Source organism: Schistocerca cancellata, chromosome 2 (genome assembly GCF_023864275.1).
Source record: "Schistocerca cancellata isolate TAMUIC-IGC-003103 chromosome 2, iqSchCanc2.1, whole genome shotgun sequence".
Classification (NCBI taxonomy): domain Eukaryota; kingdom Metazoa; phylum Arthropoda; class Insecta; order Orthoptera; family Acrididae; genus Schistocerca; species Schistocerca cancellata.
In genome coordinates, this window is record NC_064627.1 from 295,874,736 (window position 1) to 295,898,386 (window position 23,651).

The 23,651-nt window shown below is 39.6% G+C and overlaps 1 protein-coding gene across 1 annotated transcript in view; it reads right to left on the reverse strand.

Annotated features, from left to right (window-relative positions):
• LOC126161661 (uncharacterized) overlaps positions 1–23,651 on the reverse strand; it is a 221,210-nt gene that overhangs the window by 173,540 nt on the left and 24,019 nt on the right. The window contains exons 3-4 of the mRNA XM_049917656.1: positions 14,596–14,816; positions 2,761–2,971 (exon numbers count right to left, since the gene is read on the reverse strand). Of these exons, the coding sequence (XP_049773613.1) occupies positions 2,761–2,971; positions 14,596–14,816 (432 nt within the window). The remainder of the gene's footprint in view (positions 1–2,760; positions 2,972–14,595; positions 14,817–23,651) is intronic.

The window sequence follows — 23,651 nt, forward strand, 5'->3', positions numbered from 1 at the left end:
TCAACTTGAGATCCCCTGTCGATAGCGGCCATTACTTCGTGCGAATAAAGAGCTAGCTGCGTTGCACAAGAACAATGTTTTCTGAAACCATGCTGATTACGTATCAATAGATCATTCCCTTCAAGGTGATTCATAATGTTTGAATACAGTATATGTTCCAAAACCCTACTGCAAACCGACGTCAATGATATAGGTCTGTAGTTCGATGGATTACCCCTACTACCCTTCTTAAACACTGGTGCGACCTGCACAATTTTCCAATCTGTAGGTACAGATCTATCGGTGAGCGAGTGGTTGTATATGATTGCTAAGTAGGGAGCTATTGTATCAGCGTAATCTGAAAGGAACCTAATCGGTATACAATCTGGACCTGAAGACTTGCCCGTATCAAGCGATTTGAGTTGCTTCGCAACCCCTAAGGTATCTACTTCTAAGAAACTCATGCTAGCAGCTGTTCATGTTTCAAATTCTGGAATATTCCATTCGTCCTCCCTGGTGAAGGAATTTCGGAAAACTGTATTCAATAACTCCGCTTTAGTGGCACAGTCGTCGGTAACAGTACCATCGGCACTGTGCAGTGAAGGTATTGGCTGCGTCTTGCCGCTTGTGTACTTTACATACGACCAGAATTTCTTCAGATTTTCTACCAAATTTCGAGACAATGTTTCGTTGTGGAACCTATTAAAGGCATCTCGCATTCAAGTCCATGCCAAATTTCATGCGTCTGTAAATTTTAGCCAATCTTCGGGATTTCGCGTTCTTCTGAACTTCGCATGCTTTTGCCGTTGCCTCTGCAACAGCGTTCGGACCTGTTTTGTGTACCACGGGGGATCAGTTCCATCTCTTACCAATTTATGAGGTATGAATCTCTCAATTGCTGTTGCTACTATATCTTTGAATTTGAGCCACATCTCGTCTACATTTGCATAGTCAGTTCGGAAGGAATGGAGATTGTCTCTTAGGAAGGCTTCTAGTGACACTTTATCCACTTTTTTAAATAAAATTATTTTGCGTTTATTTCTGGTGGATCTGGAAGAAACGGTATTGAGCCTAGCTACAAAAACCTTGTGATCACTAATCCCTGTATTAGCCATGATGCTCTCTATCAGCTGAGGAGCTGCTGGAGGTCTTGTTGAGCTTCTGGGATGGGTTCATGGTCACAATTTTTGTACATAGAGGTGTTGGAAAGCTGTCAAAGACCCTCTGCTCTGTACTCACTGACTCATGACCACTCTGGTGGAGCCTTTGACTATGGGAAGAGCAACATGGTCTGAATTGGTTTTCAGCTAATAGATAGCTGTGTGTTCCACAGGAGTGATGTTGGCAAGGAATTTAGGAAAGGAAGGTGAAACCAGGTTAGAAGTGAGGAAATCCTGAAAGATTGCCAGGAGTTGACTGGTTAGAAGGAGAGGAGGATCATGGTTGGAGGGAGGACAGTACCTCCAGAACCTCCTCAAGGCCCTAGCTCTGCTCCACAACCTGATACCTGATTCCACACCACTCCTCACACCAGCAGTCCTACCTCCTCCCACTACACTCTTATCTTTTACCTGCCCCCACAACTTCACAAACCAACCTAAGTCTCCTTACTGGTCATCTCTTTGTGGCTCCCACAGAAAAAACCTCCAAACTACTCACATCACCCAAGGTAACATCCTGCCACCCATCCAACCTACTGAATATCTTTGTCCATCCCTATACAAGTTCTGATCATGCACCCCACATATCATGTCCTTATGGTCGAAACAAGTGCAATTCTCATCCCATACACCCACCCACCACATCCTGCTGCAGTCCAGTCATGAGCATTTCCTACCCAGTAAAAGGCAGGGAAACATGTAAAACCGGCAGTGTTGTATATCAGCTATGATGCAATCACTGTGCAGCATTCTATGTGAGCACGATAAGTAACCAACTGTCAACTCACATGTACAGCCACTGCCAAATGGTGGCTACCACAAATTGAGTTGCCAAATATGTTGTGTACCACAAATGACTCAACAACAGCTTCACAAGATGAGCCATTTGGATATGCCCTTCCAGCACAAGTTTCTTTGAATCTGCAGGTGGGAATTGTTTCTCCCGTGTTTCCTGCAATCTCACAATCCCCCTGACTTAAACCTCTGCTAACCTGTTTCCTACTGCATCACCTTGCCTTTTTGCTTCTCTCTTCCATCCACACCACTGCTTCCCTGTCCAAGTTCTCTCTCTCTCTCTCTCTCTCTCTCTCTCTCTCTCTCTCTCTCTCTCTCTCCCTTTTTCAACCATCTCCCTTTCACTCCCCTTTCCTTATATCCCTCTTCCCCCCTTTCATTCCTTACCTTCCCACCCTTCCCTCTCTTTATCTCTTATATGGTGCACACTCCAAACCCCTTTCATCTTCTTGTGCAGCCATTCAGTCATCTGTCAAAAAACTTGTCTCATACACCCCTGCTACCACCTCCTTGCCTTGTGCGTCCTTCTCTACACACTCCCCAGCTCTATCTCATCAGGCAGCTGCTCTCAATAACTGATAGTCAATAACCAGTCTTTCTGCAGCCACAGGAGTGTGTGTTTGGGTGCCTTTATGGTTTTGTGCTTGTATACTTCTTCTCAAAAAGAAGCAAGAGCTTGAAAGATAGTGCAGATATTGTTTTCTGTTGTGTGTTTCTCTGTGCCACACTTCAGTTCACTGTAGGTGAGTGGTTGCATTTCCCTTATTTTATGTATTGTTCTATGTAAGAATTTCCATTACAGTTATATATTTATGAGCTTTTTTACCTATGTGTGCATGCCATAGATGAGTTCCTGCAACATCTGCCTTAAAACTGTACTGAAATTCATTGTATGGCTGAATAGGACATTGTGTGACATAAGGAACACCATCCATGTATTGTCTTCCACGTTGGTGTAGACCATGCCAATGTATCACAGTACCCTCATTATCAAAGGCATTTATGACATTCACTACAATTATGTCATTATGACATACCTGAAAATAAGGAAGAAATGTTAAATTCAATAAATACATCATTATTGTGCATTCAAATATTGTATCCATGTCTCTAAAAGGTCTACGTTTAAGTTAAGATGCCCATCAGTCTCGTTTATTTTTGCTACCCAGGACAGTCATGTTTCTTCTAGCTCTGTCCCAAATTTTTTCAAAGGTAATTCCAGACAGCTGTTTGTCATGGGTTTAACAACTATGAAAAGATTTAGCCTGAATTAGATATTTATTTCACCTGTATCAGTATATTTTGTTATTAGTTTTAATTAAGTTGGCACAACTTTATATTGCACTAGATCAGTCTAGTTGTTTTTCTTAACCAATAACCATACTTCCCAGTAAGAATGAGTTTAAAAAAGTGAAAGCACCCCCTTCAATGAACAACTGCAACAATTTCCTTTGATTAGTGACATTTCCTCAGACTCAAAAGGAAAAGTGAAATGCAATGCGTGTGCTTCTAGTTTCTCAATAAGTCACAGACATTCTAAGGAAAATCCTCAGCACTGATACATATAGTTGCTCTGCTCGTATTCCTTTGTCTTAAAAGGTAATAATAAAATATAAATTAATTGACTTTTTTGTAAAATAATTAAAGTGATAGTTTGCATTTATTACATTTAATGAAGATTTTTTTAAAATTGTTTTTGCAGTATCAAAATTTATATTGTGTCCTGAATTTGGATTTAGAAATTGTGTTCAAGTTATTTCAGTACGCAATTAGAGGCAAAATTTAAGAAAAGATTTGGTTACCTTACACCAGAACTTAAATTCTGAATCTGTAAGGTAAAAACAGCAATGGAAAAACCAGGCTGGACTATAGCAACTAACACTATAACATTATAAATAATTAGGAGCTTGAGTTCTGAATACATTAGTAACTGAACTAACAGCATACTTAAAACACAGGTGCCAGTTATAAAGAATCCTCCCATTCAGAATATGTGCTTTGTGAACGTCTGGGACATACCTCTCATGAAACAGCATATTTCACAGAGTAATCTTTTGACTCTGCACTGTGCATACATTTAAAGCATATCACTCTTTTATAACTGCATGGGATCATAATGTTATCTAAGCAACACTATTGTTTAAATTTTACATTTCTCCTTCTCTTTTTTCCTTTTAAAATTATCATCATCTTATTTATGTCTTTCTTTTTCTTCCTTCTTTCTTGTTTAGCAAGTTCTTCTGTTTTCATAAATAAGGTTTTCCAAGATTTGCATGTTAGGAAAAACTTAATCACTGAATTTGTCTTAATTTATCTTATTGATGTAGTTAGTCATTGCAGAGTTTCTTTGCAGTGGAGGATTCTCCATGTCAGTGGGATAGATTTCTATTCTTCATCAATACCTCCTCATTACACTAGAAAGATTAACCTTTAAGTGTGTGGAAGCAACGTACCACTGAATGATAGACAACATGGTTATAGGTGAACTGTTTTATCGCATAGAGTGAATTTACAGTGCTTCCACACAATTACAACATCAAGAACATGCTGATAGTCTCTGCTTTTTATCCCCCACAGATCCTCTCCCTGACATGCCAGAGACCTTTCAACCTCTCAAAGCTCTTGACGTTCCCAAAGAGTTCCCCCTACCCCCCCCCCCTCTATGGGGGAGTATGGAACACTGTGGGTTGCATTAAAAGTAAGTGACGTGACAGACCAGCCATGCTGTGGCTGGTGCATGAGCAAGACATGCTCAGACCATTTCTCTCTGAGGCATGTGCCATATGGCTCCTGCACAGTGCAGTTGTGGTGAGCTTTTTTGATGCATTCAGCATATGGAGGTATTTGTTGTCTGCTGTGGAGGGGGAAGGAGCATACTTGCAAATGGCATATAGGTGCTTGCACCAGATGTTGATACGGCTGTCTGATGTGGCTGTAACATGATTCGGAGGTGATGTGCAGTACAGGCGATGTTGACTATAGCTCTGCGAGTGACTGACTAGATGGTCCTGGTCCCAGAGGTGAGGTTTTGGGGGTGTCAGCACAGTCTGTTCACTTGTGTTGGAATCGGGTGGTCTGATGTCTGAGAGGCGCATTGTGTGGTCATCCTGCAGAATCCAAGCAAGTTTGAGCCTTGCAAGTGACACTGTTGTTGGTATGCTGCATACTAGCATGTTGAACATCTGTTTCTGTGGAACAGCACTTTGTAAGTGCCTGTGTATGGTGGCTGGAGAGCTGGATGTATTGTGCCATCACATATCATTATGAACTCAAACCGGCGAAGGTTCTTATGAATGAAAATTTTTGGTTGTGTGTGTGATGACAGTGGTGGCATGTACACATCTTAATATGTGTGCAAATGTGGTCCACTAATATCGGCAGATCAGTGTGTGCTGTGTCAAACTATGCTGTGCAAAGTCTGCCAGAAGCAATAGGGTTTTGCTGAATAGGATCTCAGCGAATGATGCATGGATCTCATGTTTGTATGCCAACCAAATGCTGAGGAGCAACCATGGCAGTGCATTAGACCAGAACCCATCATGGCACATCAGAGCCACTGTATAGTCCTGTGCCACATCTCAACTATCCCATCGCTTTGTGAGTGACAAGATGTGGTGTATGTATGATTGATATTGCAGAACTGCACAGGTAGCACAGGGCTGTGAAGAGAGGTGACACAAACTGCTGGCCCTGGTCAGTGGGGATCTCTTCTGGGATTCTGAAGCGCGTGTTCCACATTTCTATAAATGTGCATGCCATCATTTACATTGCAATATTGCAGAGCAGTACTGCCTGAACCCATCTCAGTGTTCTATTCATAGCCAAAAGCATGTACTGGAAGCATTCTGATCAAGTAAGAGGTGCTTCAATCTTGGTATGTACTTATTTAAGCTTGTTTTGGGTATCAGAAAGTGCCCAGCTGTGCCTGGGTGTGTCGGTCAGTTCTGCTTCATTGACAGGTTAGGCACATTGTGCCCAGCTTCTACTGTCTTGTTTAACCCCAGGCCCCATAAATCTGGTCATGACAAGGTGCATTGTTGTTCAGATTCCTGGGTTGCTCAAATTGTGTAGTCTGTTGTACACTTTCCATCACATTCTGAGTGGCACAATGAGGTGTATTCTGTCTTGGGACATGTTGCATAGCAGTGTTATCTCAGTACTGGGTAAGGTTTGGCATTCAATATGAACGTTGGTCATCTGATCTGTCATGAGTTAATTGGTACAAGGGTCATTGGGTTCCTCTGTGACCACAAGTTCATAGCCGTATTGTAACAAAATTGCACCAATCCACAAGAGATAATATGGATTATGTTCACTGCCGCTTGAACATAGCAGATGTCAGAAGTGTACTTTGAAATGAGGTCTGAGTGGTGGAAATTGTGTGGGCTGACATCTTGAGGTGAGTTCTTGATTGTGTCCACAAGTGGGTTACAGTCGGTGCAAACCATTATGTTGCACCCTTCTATGTCCTCTCAAGAAAGTTTGTTCACAGCTTAGATTCTGAGTAGCTCATGACTGAAGAAAGAGCACTTATACTGGGAAGACATGAGCTTCTTGGAGAAGAATCTAAGTGGCTATGGTACAATGCTGAAGATTTACTGCAGCACAGTCCCCATCATGTTGTTGCTAGTGTCTGTTGTAAGGGTGAGTTGCACATTCATGTTGGAATGGGCTAGGGTGAGTAGTGATTGTTTTGAGGTCTAGAACGCTTCTTTTATGCTCACCATCTATTTGACCATTTTTTCCATGTTTGTCCTTTCTCGCCAGCACATCTTTCAGCAGCAGTTATATAGTAGCACATGTGGTAAGTTAAGGCAGTAAAGGTTTAGTCTGCTGACAAAATGATGTAAGTTTTGATATGCCTCCAGTAGATGCAGGTTCTGGACCATGCACACATGCTCCACCAGGGGATGGATGCCATCTGCTGTTCAGAGTGTGGCCCAGGAAAGTAACCTCAGGTTGTTTCAGCTAAGATTTAGACTTGTTAATGATACCTTCCCTTCATGGAGGGCAACTAACACTTGCTCTAAATGAATTGAGTGGGCATTGAGGTTAATGGAACAGATCAAAATATCATCTAAATATGTGTAGCAGTGCAGGAGGTGAAAGAAGAGCCTAACAATGATTTGTTACCTTGTTTGGGCTGCATTCTTCAAACCATATGCCATACAATGGTACTTGAAGAGCCCAAACGGAGTAATAATGGCAGTTTTCATTATGTTGTCTGGGTGCATTGTAATCTGCAGGTATGCCCATTTACAGTCAATGAACTGAAAATTGTTGTAACTGCAGGTGTATGAATAAAATCTTGTTTGTTAGAAATCGAGTAGCTGTCATGAACTGCCCTGGAATTAAGAACCCGGTAATCACAAAAGAGCCTTATGGTCAGAGCTACATGAGACTAGCAAATAAACTTTGAAAATTTAGCATTTTGAAATTTGAATTTAGCTTTTTATATCTGAATTTATCATTTACTTTTTTTGGTTTCTTTATGCAGTTAAAGGACAAAATTCTTACCTTAAAGTTTGATTTTTCTTTTTCACTATTCCCAGTTTTTTTGTAATAACAAAAACAAGAAGAAAATAGGAAATTGATTATTTATGGAACACGTCATCATAATTTTATTTATCACTCAAATTACCACTCACTATACACCAATATGAAAATTTTTATCTATTGAATGCAGTCACTGAAGTTGTTTCAATAGTGTCTGGCTTCATTGACCTCCTCCTGTCACTTACAATTAAATTGTATGTTGAGAAGTACCTCTCCACATCCACACTATTGATAGGTGCCCATAGTGTAGATAAAGCAGCATTTCCAAATTCGTCATATTTAAGCTTTTCAAGTAGGAGAAGCTGCAATATATTAGGCTTCTCATCATGCCTCAAACAGTCAATAAGGTGTCGATGGAAATATGAATATGCCTCAATAAAACCGTCAGTTGGAATCCTGTCAAATTTGGGGATTGTTTTTGCTATATTAACAACAGCAAAATTGTCCAAATTTAACTTTGCACCACAAACTGCAGGGTTGAAGAGCTTGCCAATGTTTTTGTAAAAAATATTAGCTGGGTCTGGTGCTGTGTGTTTACATAGCTTTGGTAAACTTTTCATAGCAGCAGATTTAAGACAAATTTTTGCAGATGCTTTCTGTGCCTTGTTTTGGAATGTGTTTATATAATTAATAGTGCCTGTTGAAAACCAACCTTCAGAATTTCTTTTCAGTATTGATTTAATACTCTCAAGTTCCTCCCATAACAAATGTGCAAATGGGCAAGTCGTTCCCTCTAGTGTCGTGGTGAAACTAACAATGCTAGCACATATGTCACTTACAAATTTGCATTGCAGGACAACTATATCTGAGACAGCTACATTTTTTAAGCGATCCAGAATGAGCTCAATGGCAGCATTTTTGTTTTGCAGTGATCTGAAAAATTTGATGATAGCTGTTAAGTATGTGTCCAAGTACTTCACTGCATGGAACCAAGCATTCCACCTTGTGATTATCGGGTCGGGAAAAAGGTTTTTTGGCAGGTGAGGATATTTTTCTTGGAGAAACTGAAGGTAGGCACTTTTCATTTTGCGAGAGTGCAGGAACGCCATTTTCACTTTACTCACAATAAAATTTAGCTCCTTTAGTTCTTTCATAAAGACGTCACCGACTAAGTTCATTTTGTGGGCCCAGCACTTGAAATTTATTAAATGGTCTCCAATCAGTACTTCAGTACTTGAAGTGCCTCAAAACAACATCCCGTGTATGCAGCAGAGTCTGATACTAAACCCACAACATTTTCATATTTAATGCTGTAGTCTTTTAGGGTATCCACTATGGCCTGGGCACAAGTACTTCTGTTAGCAACATCTAAAAAATTGCATGAAGCCAGATACAGTTTCTGTTCGGAAGTTGAGGTCATTGTCCGAAATAAAACCACAAATATGCACCTTCCATTTTTGCCACTCGTTTCATCAGTAATAATCACAATACATACATCCTTCACAGAATCTCTGATTTCTTCTTTCATTTTGTCACTGCACTTACTGTCTATCTGAACTTGGTATACAACCAGCACCGGGTACATATTTGTTCAAAAAGGACCTAACTTCAACGTTATCTAATTTTGTCAATGGTATGTTGGCCTTTAAACACATTTTAACTATATCGTGGTACATACATTCATTGTCAGTTTTCACTTTTTTGGCTCTGTCTAACATCTCATCAATAGCAGCTTACCTTTTTGATGAAGTTCCTGCAACCACTGCAGATGCTTTTTTTGCCCTGTGACTAGCACTATTAATGTGTTTTTCTAAATTGTCCTTCTTCTCCCAGTTGAGCTTCTCATTACAATATCGACACATAAAAGTGTTTTTATCGTGAACATAAAAACCTTCTTCTTTAGGATAGCCATTGCATCGCTCCTGCAAACTGACTTTATGCCTACCCATTTTTAACACACTATTACCACTTCGCAACACTCGCAAAACGTTACATACACGTGTTTACACCAGGATCCACACACTTCGGCCAACAAACATTGGTGCCAAAGCGTTGGAGTAGAATCCAACTCGCGCATGTGCAGAAGCAATGGTCAGATCTTACTGGAGTTGACAGAAGTAGGCTATCTCAAACAAACCTAATGTAAACACACAACTGATTATGAAGCATATCAGATTGTGAGGTTATGTCGTATTTTTAAAAATTTTCGGTTAATGTGGATGGAGAGACATTTTGTGCAGTTCAGGAGAAGTAGGAAATTAGACTGAGCATGAAATTGTCTACTTCTACTTTTTAATTGAAGAGTAACAGCCATTGCGGTAACTAGAACAGCTGATATCCAGACATCATTTGTGTAAATCGGTTGAGCAAAATCGCTAAAACAAGGAAATGAAATTCAGTTTTTGTCTTACGGAAAATATCTTGATTTTAATAGTTTTCACTAAAATATGCTAATTTTAATGAATTTCACTGAAATCTGCAAATTTTAATAAATCTCGCTGAAATGCATTGATGTCGCATTTTATCGCACATTTATAGCATAAACGAATTTCACGTAGCTCTACTTATGGTACTTCTTATTTCACTAGAAGTTTGATCCAGGAAGCCCACAGACTGTCTGACGGTCGCATGATCCCCACTTGGAGCGGTTCATCAGTAGCGTTTTTTGTGATCTGCAGATCTACTGAACAGAGGCGACATGTTTTATGATGGCTGGACAGACTTGTCATTACAATGTGCTGCATTGTACTATCTTTAACCACACACCTGAGTGCTAGGGAGTCGGAGGTGGGCACGGCACTGGTTGTGGGTGCCATATGGCACTGCCATTGTCAGCTCTCATACAAGTTCAGTACATTTCAGGTGGCATAGATTGCGGCACCTTCTGTGCCAAGCATGAGGCATTTGAGTGTATTGTGTTAATGGCATGGTGATGGTTGATTCCCATGAACAGATGATTTACAAGCACTGGTTCAGCAGCATTTGATATCATGGTGAGCTGCAGGTCCATCAGCAGGATGACAAGCCATAGAGTCCATGGAGCTGTGTTGCATAATAGGTTAGTATCAATGTTAGTTCATAGCTGGCACCAGTATTGTTAAGGTTTGTTGAGTTGTGGATGCCGGTCATACAGTGTCTCATAAAATTATTCAAAAAAATGAGAAAGTCAGAGTAGTAAAAACATTTTAACAGTGTCCTGTTTGTTCATCTGTGGTAATGGAAAGATGATATCATTGATTAGATCTGCCTGTTTGGCCAGATAACAGAGGATGTACACATATTTTGTAATGTTGTTGAATATTCCAAATGACTCAAAAAGACTTTCAGCCATGGCAAACCACTGTGTTGGGTGGTCTTTGTTGAATGGTGGCAGTTTGGGGTAATTAACACTCTGTGGAGGTGAAGATTGTGGGACACAGGTATGGTAGTTCAGTGTGGGTGGTGATTTCGCCTTCAGTGGTTCATAAATGTCCCCCAGTGTGACTTTACAATATGTGGCTATCCAAGGTCATGTCACATGGAATGCATGGGAGGCATGAGCCTGTTGGGAACGTTATGCAGAAAGGTTTGAGCTCTTGTAGAACTGACTGTTGGACAGACGACTTGTGTGCTCTGGTTAGCATTTGTTGCATGGGATAAGGTGGTTGCCAGTCAGTGAAACTGATGCATAACTGGTTGCAGAGAGGTGTAATTGAGATGCTCATATTTAGAATGTGATGCAGTAAACACAGGTGGAAAAGAATCAGCAGTTGCACCATGTTATGATAGGCACTGGCATGTTAAATTGTTTGTGGAGGCAAGGTCCAGTTTGAGCTTTTGTGCAACTGTTGCATAGTTTAGCCCTGCTGACGATAGTCCATAATACACAGCTAGTTGGATGAGAATTGGATGCAACTTGTTATAATCCAACCAGAGCATGCTATTTGTGGTTGGTAAGACACTAGCACAAGAATTGTGTTGGATAGTATTCTGATTTGTTGCACTGTCCAATGAACATTATCCAGGGCACTATGTAATAAGCAAACAGCATGTGGTAATATGGCCGCCAATTGTTTGTTCAGCACATCAGACCATGTTGGTATGGAGTTTGGGTGCTCATATCCAACACACAGTGCAGAAGATGTGGAAGGTGCAAGATTCACATTTGATGTACGCTGTGGAATAAACTGATTCGAAGAACAGTCTGTTGGTGTATTGCCCTCGAACTATAATAAGAGACCATTGTTGTGAGTCATTGTTGAAATTGTTCACTGTCCATGTGATCACTGTAGAGATTAACAACACTCTCACTTCCAACTGTATAATCAGCACAAAAATGACATTGTTCTTTATGCACAGTACTCAGGTTTCTGATGTAATCAGCACTGATTCGGTGGTTGCTGTAGATTGTGTTGGTCACCTTGTTATCAAGGGATCTGACTGAATATCATTGAACAGCAAAATGACACACATTCAGAGGGAAACATGGTGTCAGCAATGTGGAAGTAAACTACTAGGACATACTAGAACCACTATTGAATCATGTACGATATGGTTTTACATGAAACAATGGAAATTCCACACTGCAACTCAATGAGTCACCTTTATGATGAGTAGCAATCTATCACATTATGGTTATACATGAATTGTTTTATTGCATAGAGAGAATTTACATAGCTTCCTCACTGTTACATCAAGAATGCACTGCTAGTCTCTGCTTTTTCTCCCCCAAAGATTCTCTCTCTGGGATGTCAGAGAGTTTTCAAGTTCTCGAAGCTCTTGTTGTTCCCACAAGAGTAGGTGTATCTGTATTTCTTCACTGCCATGACCACAAGAACTCTTTCTGTTACTTTCCTTTGGACATGGCTAAGACCAGTCCCATTACACTTTTGGCTTCACTGGATGACTACTTTGGATGAAATCACTGGAATTTCCATAAATACAGTAAGTCTCTTAACAACTAATCCTGCACCATTTGTAGCCTCATTAGAATTAAGGTCACTTATGAGCTCAGTTCAAGCAATTTCTTAAAAAAAACTTTTAATGTGAGGATCTTGCTACAAGGTCCAAAAGGACATAACTCAGTCAATTTCTTCCCCAGACATTTCATGAAATTAGTGTTACCTAGATTCCATAAATACAACCATGCACAAAAACTGCTTGCAGTAGAGCCTTCTAGACTATTTGTTTCCTCAGTTGCAGATAAGATTTGAGAAAATCGTTTTTTTGTTAATATTTTGTCAAGATATCTTTCTGGTACACACAAAACTACCCTCATAAAAAGAATAAGGCCTCCTCTAGTTGCAGGCACCATGTCAAAACAATGAGTCTATGCTTTTGTAAATTATGACAATACGCATCTCTGTAAGTTCTTAATCAAATGTATAGATGGCAGATAAGTAGTCTTCACACCTATGTTTAAGAAAAGTAAGAACAACAAATCTCTCTTAAAAGGTACATTCTCTGCCCACGTTGTAGATGTACATTTACTTGCTGACAGACTATTTTTTCTTCAGTCATGAATGTTTTGGTCCAACACCATGTTTTATTTTCCTATTATGTATCTTTGGTCTCATGTTGTGAGTGACATCCCCACTAAATCCCAAAATAATTTTTTTACATTTTTTCCCCTCTTTTGTCACATTAAGATGCCTCGAAAGCTAAACTCCCTGTCTAGTGGTCATGTCTGTGTTCTTTGCCTACCAGTACATAGATTGCTTGATTGTACACTGCTGGAATAAAAATACTACACCTTTTCCAATTCACTCAATATTTATTGTTGCAAAATACATATGGAGTATATGAAATGGTTACATTTATAGATCAATAGTTCAAGTGGTTCTGAGGTACCAGGTATTGACCTATGCTGAAACACCCATATTAGTACATGGTGTAGACTCTATGGGCACTAATGCAGCCACTGACTCTGGTATCCAGTCAGTCATGTGGATGAAGAATACTGTACTGGAATACATTATGCCATGCCTGCTTGACCTGTTCATGTAGTTATGTATGAGCTACTTGGTTGACGAGTCACAGGAGTCACTCCTTGTCCCATCATATCCCACACATGTTTGATTGGAGACATGTCTGAAAATCATGTTGACAAAGGAAGTTGCTGCACGTTTTTCAGAGAATGTTGAGTTTCATGGGTAGTCTGTGGGTGACCATTATCATGTTGGAGCAACACATCACCTTCCTGTTGCAAGAATGGCAAAAGAACAGATCTAACAACATTCTACACATACTGAGCTCAGGTTAGCATTCCCTCCAGAAACACTAAAGGTGAACCAGAGTCATAGCTTATCTCACTCCAGCCTGTAAGCCTGGGATGGAACCATTGTGTCTTAGACTAATGTACTCTATGAGACAGCGCTCACTGGATCAATGTTGTATGCACAAATGAGTATTGCATGCATGCAGGCAGAATCTGCTTTCATTGCTGAACACCATGGCACTCCATTCTGTTATCCTCTTGATCCTCTGATGGCACAAGTAGAGCCATGCATGTCAATGCTGTGGCCTGAGTGGAAGCAAGGCTAGAGATACGGGTCTCCTTAGTCCCACTGCTCACAAGCCCTCTTATCCATGTTGTGGTAGTGGTACAATCTGCCACTACTTCCTTTACAGTACAATGATCTTGGTGGGTGTCTGTGGTGTGTGGACATCCACAAACTCATCTACGGGTGTGAGAGTGTACAAGTGACTACTGGTACCAGCATCATTGCACAATTGACACAACACGTCCTACTTAAGTAGCAATTCTCCGAAAGGACCATGCCATCTCTCAGAAGGCCACAATTTGACTGCTGTCAAATTCACTCACTTGCCCATACAAAGCACGTGTGCATTTCCATGACATGGTTGCCTGTTTGCTTCACGTGTTTGCATCATACTGAGCCTTCTGCCTGTGAACACTCCCTACCCCAGGGTAGACACAGATTGCACTCTTACAGCTATGCCACTATTCTACCTGTTGGTGGATGATGCTGAAACCATTATCAGTACATCTGCTAATGCCAAGTGGCATATGCTGCTATCAGATCAAAACTGATGTTGTCTTTCCAGGCTTACTAATTTTATTTTCTGTCAGTGTATTTCTACCTTAAGTTTACAAAATGACAATGTGACAGTAACATGTTTTTAGATTTTTTTCTGTTAGTTACTGTCCAAATGAATACATTACCAATATTGCAGGCCCTGGTATGCGCTGGTTAACAACTGATACAGAACGCACTGCACCACCAGCTGTAATACATCCAGGCTTGCTGCAGTCTTCTTCAACATCGGGGCAGTCTCCACATTGAATGCTCATTGTTGTGAATAAGCCAACAGTAAAATTGTAGTGACATATCATAGGATCTTCATTTTCTTTGCATTCTCTGTAACAGGGATGTGCTGTTCCACCTACAGTAAAAGAAAATAGGATAACTAACAATTGAAGAAAAAGCATTGAAACAAAAATCTAGCTAAACACACTTTGTGTGCAGCTGTAACTGGAAAATTAAATTTATTGAACTGTCCTTCATATATTAAATGAAGGTTGTTACTCGCAGATTTATAATTTTTCAGGCCAATAGTCATAATGTCAGGTCAGTTGACACTAATGGTTTCAGAAAAGGCAAATCTACACAAACAGCTCTCTTCAGTTTCCTAAATCTTGTTTACAAAGCTATTGAGGACAAGGAACTGATATGTGGGTTATTTTTTTGACTTTTCTAAAGTGTTTGATCTTATAAATCATAATCTACTGCTGTTAAAACTGTATAATTATGGTGTCCATGGTATTTCCTATGAGTGGTTCAAGTCATTTTTAACTGATAGGAAACAAAGAGTACAAATTTATCAGGATCGAAATGTGCACCATTCTGAATATAAAAGAGTTAATTATGGGGTGCCCCAGGGCTCGGTATTGGGACCATTGTCATTCTTGATTTTTATTAATGACCTACCACAACAGTTTTCAACAGCTGATGATACCAGCTTCATTATGAAAGGGAAGAATGATTATGATATGCACCAAAAATTGGCAAAACAGCAGAAGTGGCAGAAAAATGGTTTAAAGATAACTGTTAGTTGTCAATCACAAGAAAACTGTATGGATGAACTTCAACCATATAAGGAACAAAAACAGGACCAATGTAAAATTCACATTATCAAATAGCCAAATTCAGCAAAAGAATCACATAAAACTTTTAGTATTTTGGGTGTATGAGCTTCTAAGATGGGAAAAACATGTAGAAATGCTTAACAAAAAATTAAGTAAGTACTGTTACATATTGAGAGTGCTTGAAGATTGCTGCAATACTGAAACAGTAGTGCTTATTATGCATATATCTATAGTCTACTGAAGTATGGTATAGTATTCTGGGGAAATATCCCTTTTGCAAAGGAGTCTTTTAAGCTCCAACAGAAAGCTGTAAGATTAATAAGTGATTTTGCTTGCAGAGCACCATGTAGAGGTATCTTTAAGGAATTAAAAATCATTACCTTACCATCTATATTTATATTTGAAAGCATCTGTTCATTAAAAACCACCAAGTTTCAACTTTGAACAGTGAGATCCTCAATTACCAAACAAGGAACAGGGATGACTATCATAGGGATGTGCACAGAAAATCAATATATCAGGATAGTGCTGTTTACAAACCAAAAATTCTGTATGGTGCATTGCCAGATAGCATCAAAAAAATACCAAGCATTAATACATAAAAAAGAACTAAAAAATTTGTTAATAAACAGCAGCTTCTACAGCATTAATCAATACTTGGAATTTTGCTCAAATCTGTAGGTCTGCTTCATAACTCTCTAAACAAAAATTCATAATTACCAACCATTCCTAGATAAAACCAAACTTCTTTCATCCATGTATTTATCTAATTATGCACCTAGCATTTGTGCCATATGTTGCTATGCCTAGTTAACTAAAGTACTTGTATTTAATAGTTGTAGTAAAATCAATCAAGGGGTTTTGTTAGCTTTTATTCTTTCAGTACGTTCATTTATAATTTTATAATCAAATTAAAAAGAATAATGTTTTCGTTATACAGACATGATGATACCAATGATAAGATTTTGTACATGATGTAAATATGTAATATTTTATACTGTTCTGTACTTTGATAAGTCAAATAACACGAATGTGATAATATGGGAACTAAATAAATAAATAAAATAAAATAAATGTGCTGCCCAACATAATAGAATGGGTGATGTGACTTCAATTGAAATGAAATCATGTAGTGCATATTTTTACTTAGTAGTTATATTGAAGTACCAAGGCAGAATATGTACTAGGAAACAACAGTAGACTCCCATAATAATCTTGTTGCTGGGGTTCCTTCCCACAGTAGATTCAGATTCATCATGTCAAAGTTTGGAGCAAAATAACTGATGATGGTTGAAGTAGAGAAGATATAAAATGTTGACTGGCAATGGCAAGGAAAGCGTTTCTGAAGAAGAGAAATTTGTTAACATCGAGTATATTTAAGTGTCAGGAAGTCGTTTCTGAAAGTATTTGTATGGAGTGTAGCCATGTATGGAAGTGAAACATGGACAATAAATAATTTGGACAAGAAGAGGATAGAAGCTTTTGAAATATTGTGCTACAGAAGAATGTTGAAGATTAGATGGGTAGATCACATAACTAATGAGGAGGTATTGAATAGAATTGGGGAGAAGAGGAGTTTGTGGCACAACATGACAAGAAGAAGGGACCAGTTGGTAGGACATGTTCTGAGGCATCAAGGGATCACCAATTTAGCATTGGAAGGCAGTGTGGAGGGTAAAAATTGTAGAGGGAGACCAAGAGACGAATACAATAAGCAGATTCAGAAGGATGTAGGTTGCATTAGGTACTGGGAGATGAAGAAGCTTGCATGGGATAGAGCAGCATGGAGAGCTGCATCAAACCAGTGTCAGTACACAATTCCAGAAAAATGCACCATGTGGAAAAAAGAAGAAAATGCTGTAGAATCAATGAGCCAATGGTGCTTTACTTCAATAAGTATGAGTGAAAGAAGTTCATTAGAAAAAAACAATATGGCACAACTAAAAAATATGGAATGGAACTACAAGGACTGGATACATTGTGTGGATGGATTCTCATCAAGGTTCGAGCACTACTCTACCAGAGAACTACAAACACTTGAGCTTAGGAAAAAGTGTCATTCTTCAGATTGCCCCATACTCCCCTACTGGACAGTAAGAAGATACTTGAAAGTAAAGTTCTATGTACTGACTTGGCAGAAAATCATAAGAAATTTTGGTCTTATGTCAAAGTGGTAGTTGGATCAAAACAAAATGTCCAGACACTCTGTGACCAAAATGGTACTGAAACAGAAGATGACAGACCAAAGGCCAAAATACTAAATGTCTTTTTCCAAAGCTGTTTCACAGAGGAAGACTGAATTGTAGTTCCTTCTCTAGATTGTCGCACAGATGACAAAATGGTAGATATCAAAATAGATGACAGAGGGAAAGAAAAACACTTAAAACCACTCAAAAGAGGGAAGGCCGCTGGACCTGATGGGATACCAGTTTGATTTTACACAGAGTACGCGAAGGAACTTGCCGCCTTCTTGCAGCGGTGTACCGTAGGTCTCTAGAAGAGCATAGCATTCCAAAGGATTGGAAAAGGGCACAGTTCATCCCCGTTTTCAAGAAGGGATGTTGAACAGATGTGCAGAACTATAGACCTATATCTCTAACGTCGATCAGTTGTAGAATTTTGGAACACATATTATGTTAGAATATAACGACTTTTCTTGAGACTAGAAATATACTCTGTAGGAATCAGCATGGGTTTTGAAAAAGGCGATCGCGTGAAACCCAGCTCGTGCTATTCATCCACGAGACTCAGAGAGCCATAGACACGGCTTCCCAGGTAGATGCCATGTTTCTTGACTTCCGCAAGGTGTTTCACACATTTCCCCACAGTCGTTTCATGAACAAAGTAAGAGCATATGGACTATGAGAGCTATTGTGTGATTGGATTGAAGAGTTCCTAGATAACAGAACGCAGCTTGTCATTCTCAATGGAGAGAAGTCTTCCGAAGTAAGAGTGATTTCAGGTGTGCCACAGGGGAGTGTCGTAGGACCGTTGCTATTCACAATATACATAAATTACCTTGTGGATAACATCGGAAGTTCACTGAGGCTTTTTGATGTAGTATATTGAGAGATTGTAACAATGGAAAATTGTACTGAAATGCAGGAGGACCTGCAGCGAATTGACACATGGTGCAGGGAATGGCAATTGAATCTCAATGTAGACAAATGTAATGTGCTGCGATTACATAGAAAGAAAGATCCCTTATCATTTAGCTACAATATAGCAGGTCAGCAACTGGAAGCAGTTAATTCCATAAATTATCTGGGAGTAGGCATTAGGAGTGATTTAAAATGGAATGATCATATAAAGTTGATCGTCGGTAAAGCAGATGACAGACTGAGATTCGTTGGAAGGATCCTAAGGAAATGCAATCCAAAAACAAAGGAAGTAGGTTACAGAACACTTGTTCGCCCACTGCTTGAATATTGCTCAACAGTGTGGGATCCGTACCAGGTAGGGTTGATAGAAGAGATAGAGAAGATCCAACGGAGAGCAACGCGCTTCATTACAGGATCATTTAGTAATCGAGAAAGCGTTACGGAGATGATAGATAGACTCCAGTGGAAGACTGCAAGAGAGACGCTTAGTAGCTCAGTACGGGCTTTTCTCGAAGTTTCGAGAAAGTACCTTCACCGAGGAGTTGAGCAGTATATTGCTCTCTCCTACGTATATCTCACGAAGAGACCATGAGGATAAAATCAGAGAGATTGGAGCCCACACAGAGGCGTACTGACAATCTTTCTTTCCACGAACAATACAAGACTGGAATAGAAGGGAGAACCGATAGAGGTACTCAAAGTACCCTCCGCCACACACCGTCAGGTGGCTTGCGGAGTATGGATGTAGATGTAGATGTAGATGTAGAAGAAATCCCGGAGGAAAACCACTGATTTCAGAAGTGACATATCTAGCAACATGGCAGCTGCAAGACGGAATGACAATAATGAGGTGACAAAAGCTTCAAACTCTACACCTGTAAAGCTACTATGCACACTAATGATTTTGTCAGAGTGAAAAGAAAAGCATAGCTAGCAAACAACTTCAAATTATGCATCTTTAAACTGAAACATGGGTGGAGTTGATTGGGATAATCGAAACATAAGCCACTGCAGGACATCCATCAGAGGGAAAAATGGTACTTCAACTTGATAGTGCATTGCATTGATGCAGTTGAACAAAATGCATGGCAATTTCAAAGACATGAAGGTAATGGGAAACTGGATCATATCAAATTTCGTCGCCAAATTGTAACTTCCATTCTGGAAATAAATGCCCAAAGCCAAAAGAAACTAACTCACTTCAGGCCTGCTATATAGAAACCGTGACAATGTGTGTAAAACGCAATGCTGGTTGGCATGTAAAGTGTTTCATGACCTGTCCTACAAAGTGACTGTTTAAACATGCATTTGATCTACTGTCAACCGCAATCAACTTTCACACATCATAAATTTCACTGTGTTTGTCACAAACAACATAATTATAATCTGTGGTAAACTTACACTTATATAACTGACATCCTACATACATAACACCCTGTTAATCATATAATAATTAGTCTTTAAGCATGAAACTACTTTTGACAATTACATGATCCCCGTGTAACACATTTCTGTAAGAAATACACAACTCTTTACAAGAAATTAATTCAGTCTCATCTGGGTTAAAACTGCAAGACTAGGAAGGATATCAAATAATAAAATTTATTTATTGTACATGTAAAGCATAGTAGGAACAATATCTGATTAAATTTGTCAGTGGTCTGGGGGTGAGGTGTAACATGTCTATCCTTTGGGATAATGTATAAAAAAAAAACAAAAGTGCTGTAACTTACCAAATGAGAAAGCGTTGGTATGTTGATAGAGACAACAAAAAACACACAAACACTAGCTCTACAATTTTGCTTCCACAATTTTTTCTCAAAGTTCGGGGCTTTATTGTGAAAAACTTACAAAAAAAATTATGATTCATAGTACTGCCCATCGCTGGCCACTACATTCTCTCATCTTTTGGATAGCATACGAATCCCGTGGCAGAAGAACTGGGCGTCTTCTGCGGGGATACATGAATCAATTAAATTTTGGATTTGCGCATATGATCAGAAGTGCTGAACAGCCAGATTGTATAAAGTTTGTTGTTATGGTCTTCAGTCCTGAGACTGGTTTGATGCAGCTCTCCATGCTACTCTATCCTGTGCAAGCTTCTTCATCTCCCAGTACCTACTGCAACCTACATCCTTCTGAATCTGCTTAGTGTATTCATCTCTTGGTCTCCCCCTACGATTTTTACCCTCCACGCTGCCCTCCAATACTAAATTGGTGATCCCTTGATGCCTCAGAACATGTCCTACCAACCGATCCCTTCTTCTGGTCAAGTTGTGCCACAAACTCCTCTTCTCCCCAATCCTATTCAATACTTCCTCATTAGTTATGTGATCTACCCATCTAATCTTCAGCAGTCTTCTGTAGCACCACATTTCGAAAGCTTCTATTCTCTTCTTGTCCAAACTATTTACCGTCCATGTTTCACTTCCATACATGGCTACACTCCATACAAATACTTTCAGAAATGACTTCCTGACACTTAAATATACTCGATGTTAACAAATTTCTCTTCTTTAGAAACGCTTTCCTTGCCATTGCCAGTCTACATTTTATATCCTCTCTACTTCGACCATCATCAGTTATTTTGCTCCCCAAATAGCAAAACTCCTTTACTACTTAAAGTGTCTCATTTCCTAATCTAATACCCTCAACATCACCCGACTTAATTCGACTACATTCCATTATCCTCGTTTTGCTTTTGTTGATGTTCATCTTATATCCTCCCTTCAAGACACCATCCATTCCATTCAACTGCTCTTCCAAGTCCTTTGCTGTCTCTGACAGAATTACAATGTCATCGGCGAACCTCAAAGTTTTTATTTCTTCTCCATGGATTTTAATACCTACTCCAAATTTTTCTTTTGTTTCCTTTACTGCTTGCTCAATATACAGATCGAATAACATCGGGGAGAGGCTACAACCCTGTCTTACTCCCTTCCCAACCACTGCTTCCCTTTCATGTCCCTCAACTCTTATAACTGCCATCTGGTTTCTGTACAAATTGTAAATAGCCTTTCGCTCCCTGTATTTTATCCCTGCCACCTTTAGAATTTGAAAGAGAGTATTCCAGTCAACATTGTCAAAAGCTTTCTCTAAGTCTACAAATGCTAGAAACGTAGGTTTGCCTTTCCTTAATCTTTCTTCTAAGATAAGTCGTAAGGTCAGTATTGCCTCACGTGTTCCAACATTTCTACGGAATCCAAACTGATATTCCCCGAGGTCGGCTTCTACTAGTTTTTCCATTCGTCTGTAAAGAATTCGTGTTAGTATTTTGCAGCTGTGGCTTATTAAACTGATTGTTCGGTAATTTTCACATCTGTCAACACCTGCTTTCCTTGGGATTGGAATTGTTATATTCTTCTTGAAGTCTGAGGGTATTTCGCCTGTTTCATACATCTTGCTCACCAGGTGGTAGAGTTTTGTCAGGACTGGCTCTCCCAAGGCCGTCAGTAGTTCCAATGGAATGTTGTCTACTCCGGGGGCCTTGTTTCGACCCAGGGCTTTCAGTGCTCTGTCAAACTCTTCACGCAGTATCGTATCTCCCATTTCATCTTCATCTATACCCTCTTCCATTTCCATAATATTGTCCTCAAGTACATCGCCCTTGTATAGACCCTCTATATACTCCTTCCACCTTTCTGCTTTCCCTTCTTTGCTTAGAACTGGGTTTCCATCTGAGCTCTTGATGTTCATACAAGTGGTTCTCTTATCTCCAAAGGTCTCTTTAATTTTCCTGTAGGCAGTATCTATCTTACCCCTAGTGAGATAAGCCTCTACTTCCTTACATTTGTCCTCTAGCCATCCCTGCTTAGCCATTTTGCACTTCCTGTCGATCTCATTTTTGAGACGTTTGTATTCCTTTTTGCCTGCTTCATTACTGCATTTTTATATTTTCTCCTTTCATCAATTAAATTCAATATTTCTTCTGTTACCCAAGGATTTCTACTAGCCCTCGTCTTTTTACCTACTTGATCCTCTGCTGCCTTCACTACTTCATCCCTCAAAGCTACCCATTCTTCTTCTACCGTATTTCTTTCCCCCATTCCTGTCAATTGTTCCCTTATGCTCTCCCTGAAACTCTGTACAACCTCTGGTTCTTTCAGTTTATCCAGGTCCCATCTCCTTAAATTCCCACCTTTTTGCAGTTTCTTCAGTTTTAATCTACAGGTCATAACCAATAGATTGTGGTCAGAGTCCACATCTGCCCCTGGAAATGTCTTACAATTCAAAACCTGGTTCCTAAATCTCTGTCTTACCATTATATAATCTATCTGATACCTTTTAGTATCTCCAGGGTTCTTCCATGTATACAACCTTCTATCATGATTATTAAACCAAGTGTTAGCTATGATTAAGTTGTGCTCTGTGCAAAATTCTACCAGGCGGCTCCCTCTTTCATTTCTTAGCCCCAATCCATATTCACCTACTACGTTTCCTTCTCTCCCTTTTCCTACACTCGAATTCCAGTCACCCATGACTATTAAATTTTCGTCTCCCTTCACTATCTGAATAATTTCTTTTATTTCATCATACATTTCTTCAATTTCTTCGTCATCTGCAGAGCTAGTTGGCATATAAACTTGTACTACTGTAGTAGGTGTGGGCTTCGTATCTATCTTGGCCACAATAATGCGTTCACTATGCTGTTTGTAGTAGCTTACCCGCACTCCTATTTTCCTATTCATTATTAAACCTACTCCTGCATTACCCCTATTTGACTTTGTGTTTATAACCCTGTAGTCACCTGACCAGAAGTCTTGTTCCTCCTGCCACCGAACTTCACTAATTCCCAGTATATCTAACTTTAACCTATCCATTTCCCTTTTTAAATTTTCTAACCTACCTGCCCGATTAAGGGATCTGACATTCCACGCTCCGATCCGTAGAACGCCAGTTTTCTTTCTCCTGATAACGACATCCTCTTGAGTAGTCCCCACCCGGAGATCTGAATGGGGGACTATTTTACCTCCGGAATATTTTACCCAAGAGGACGCCATCATCATTTAATCATACAGTAAAGCTGCATGC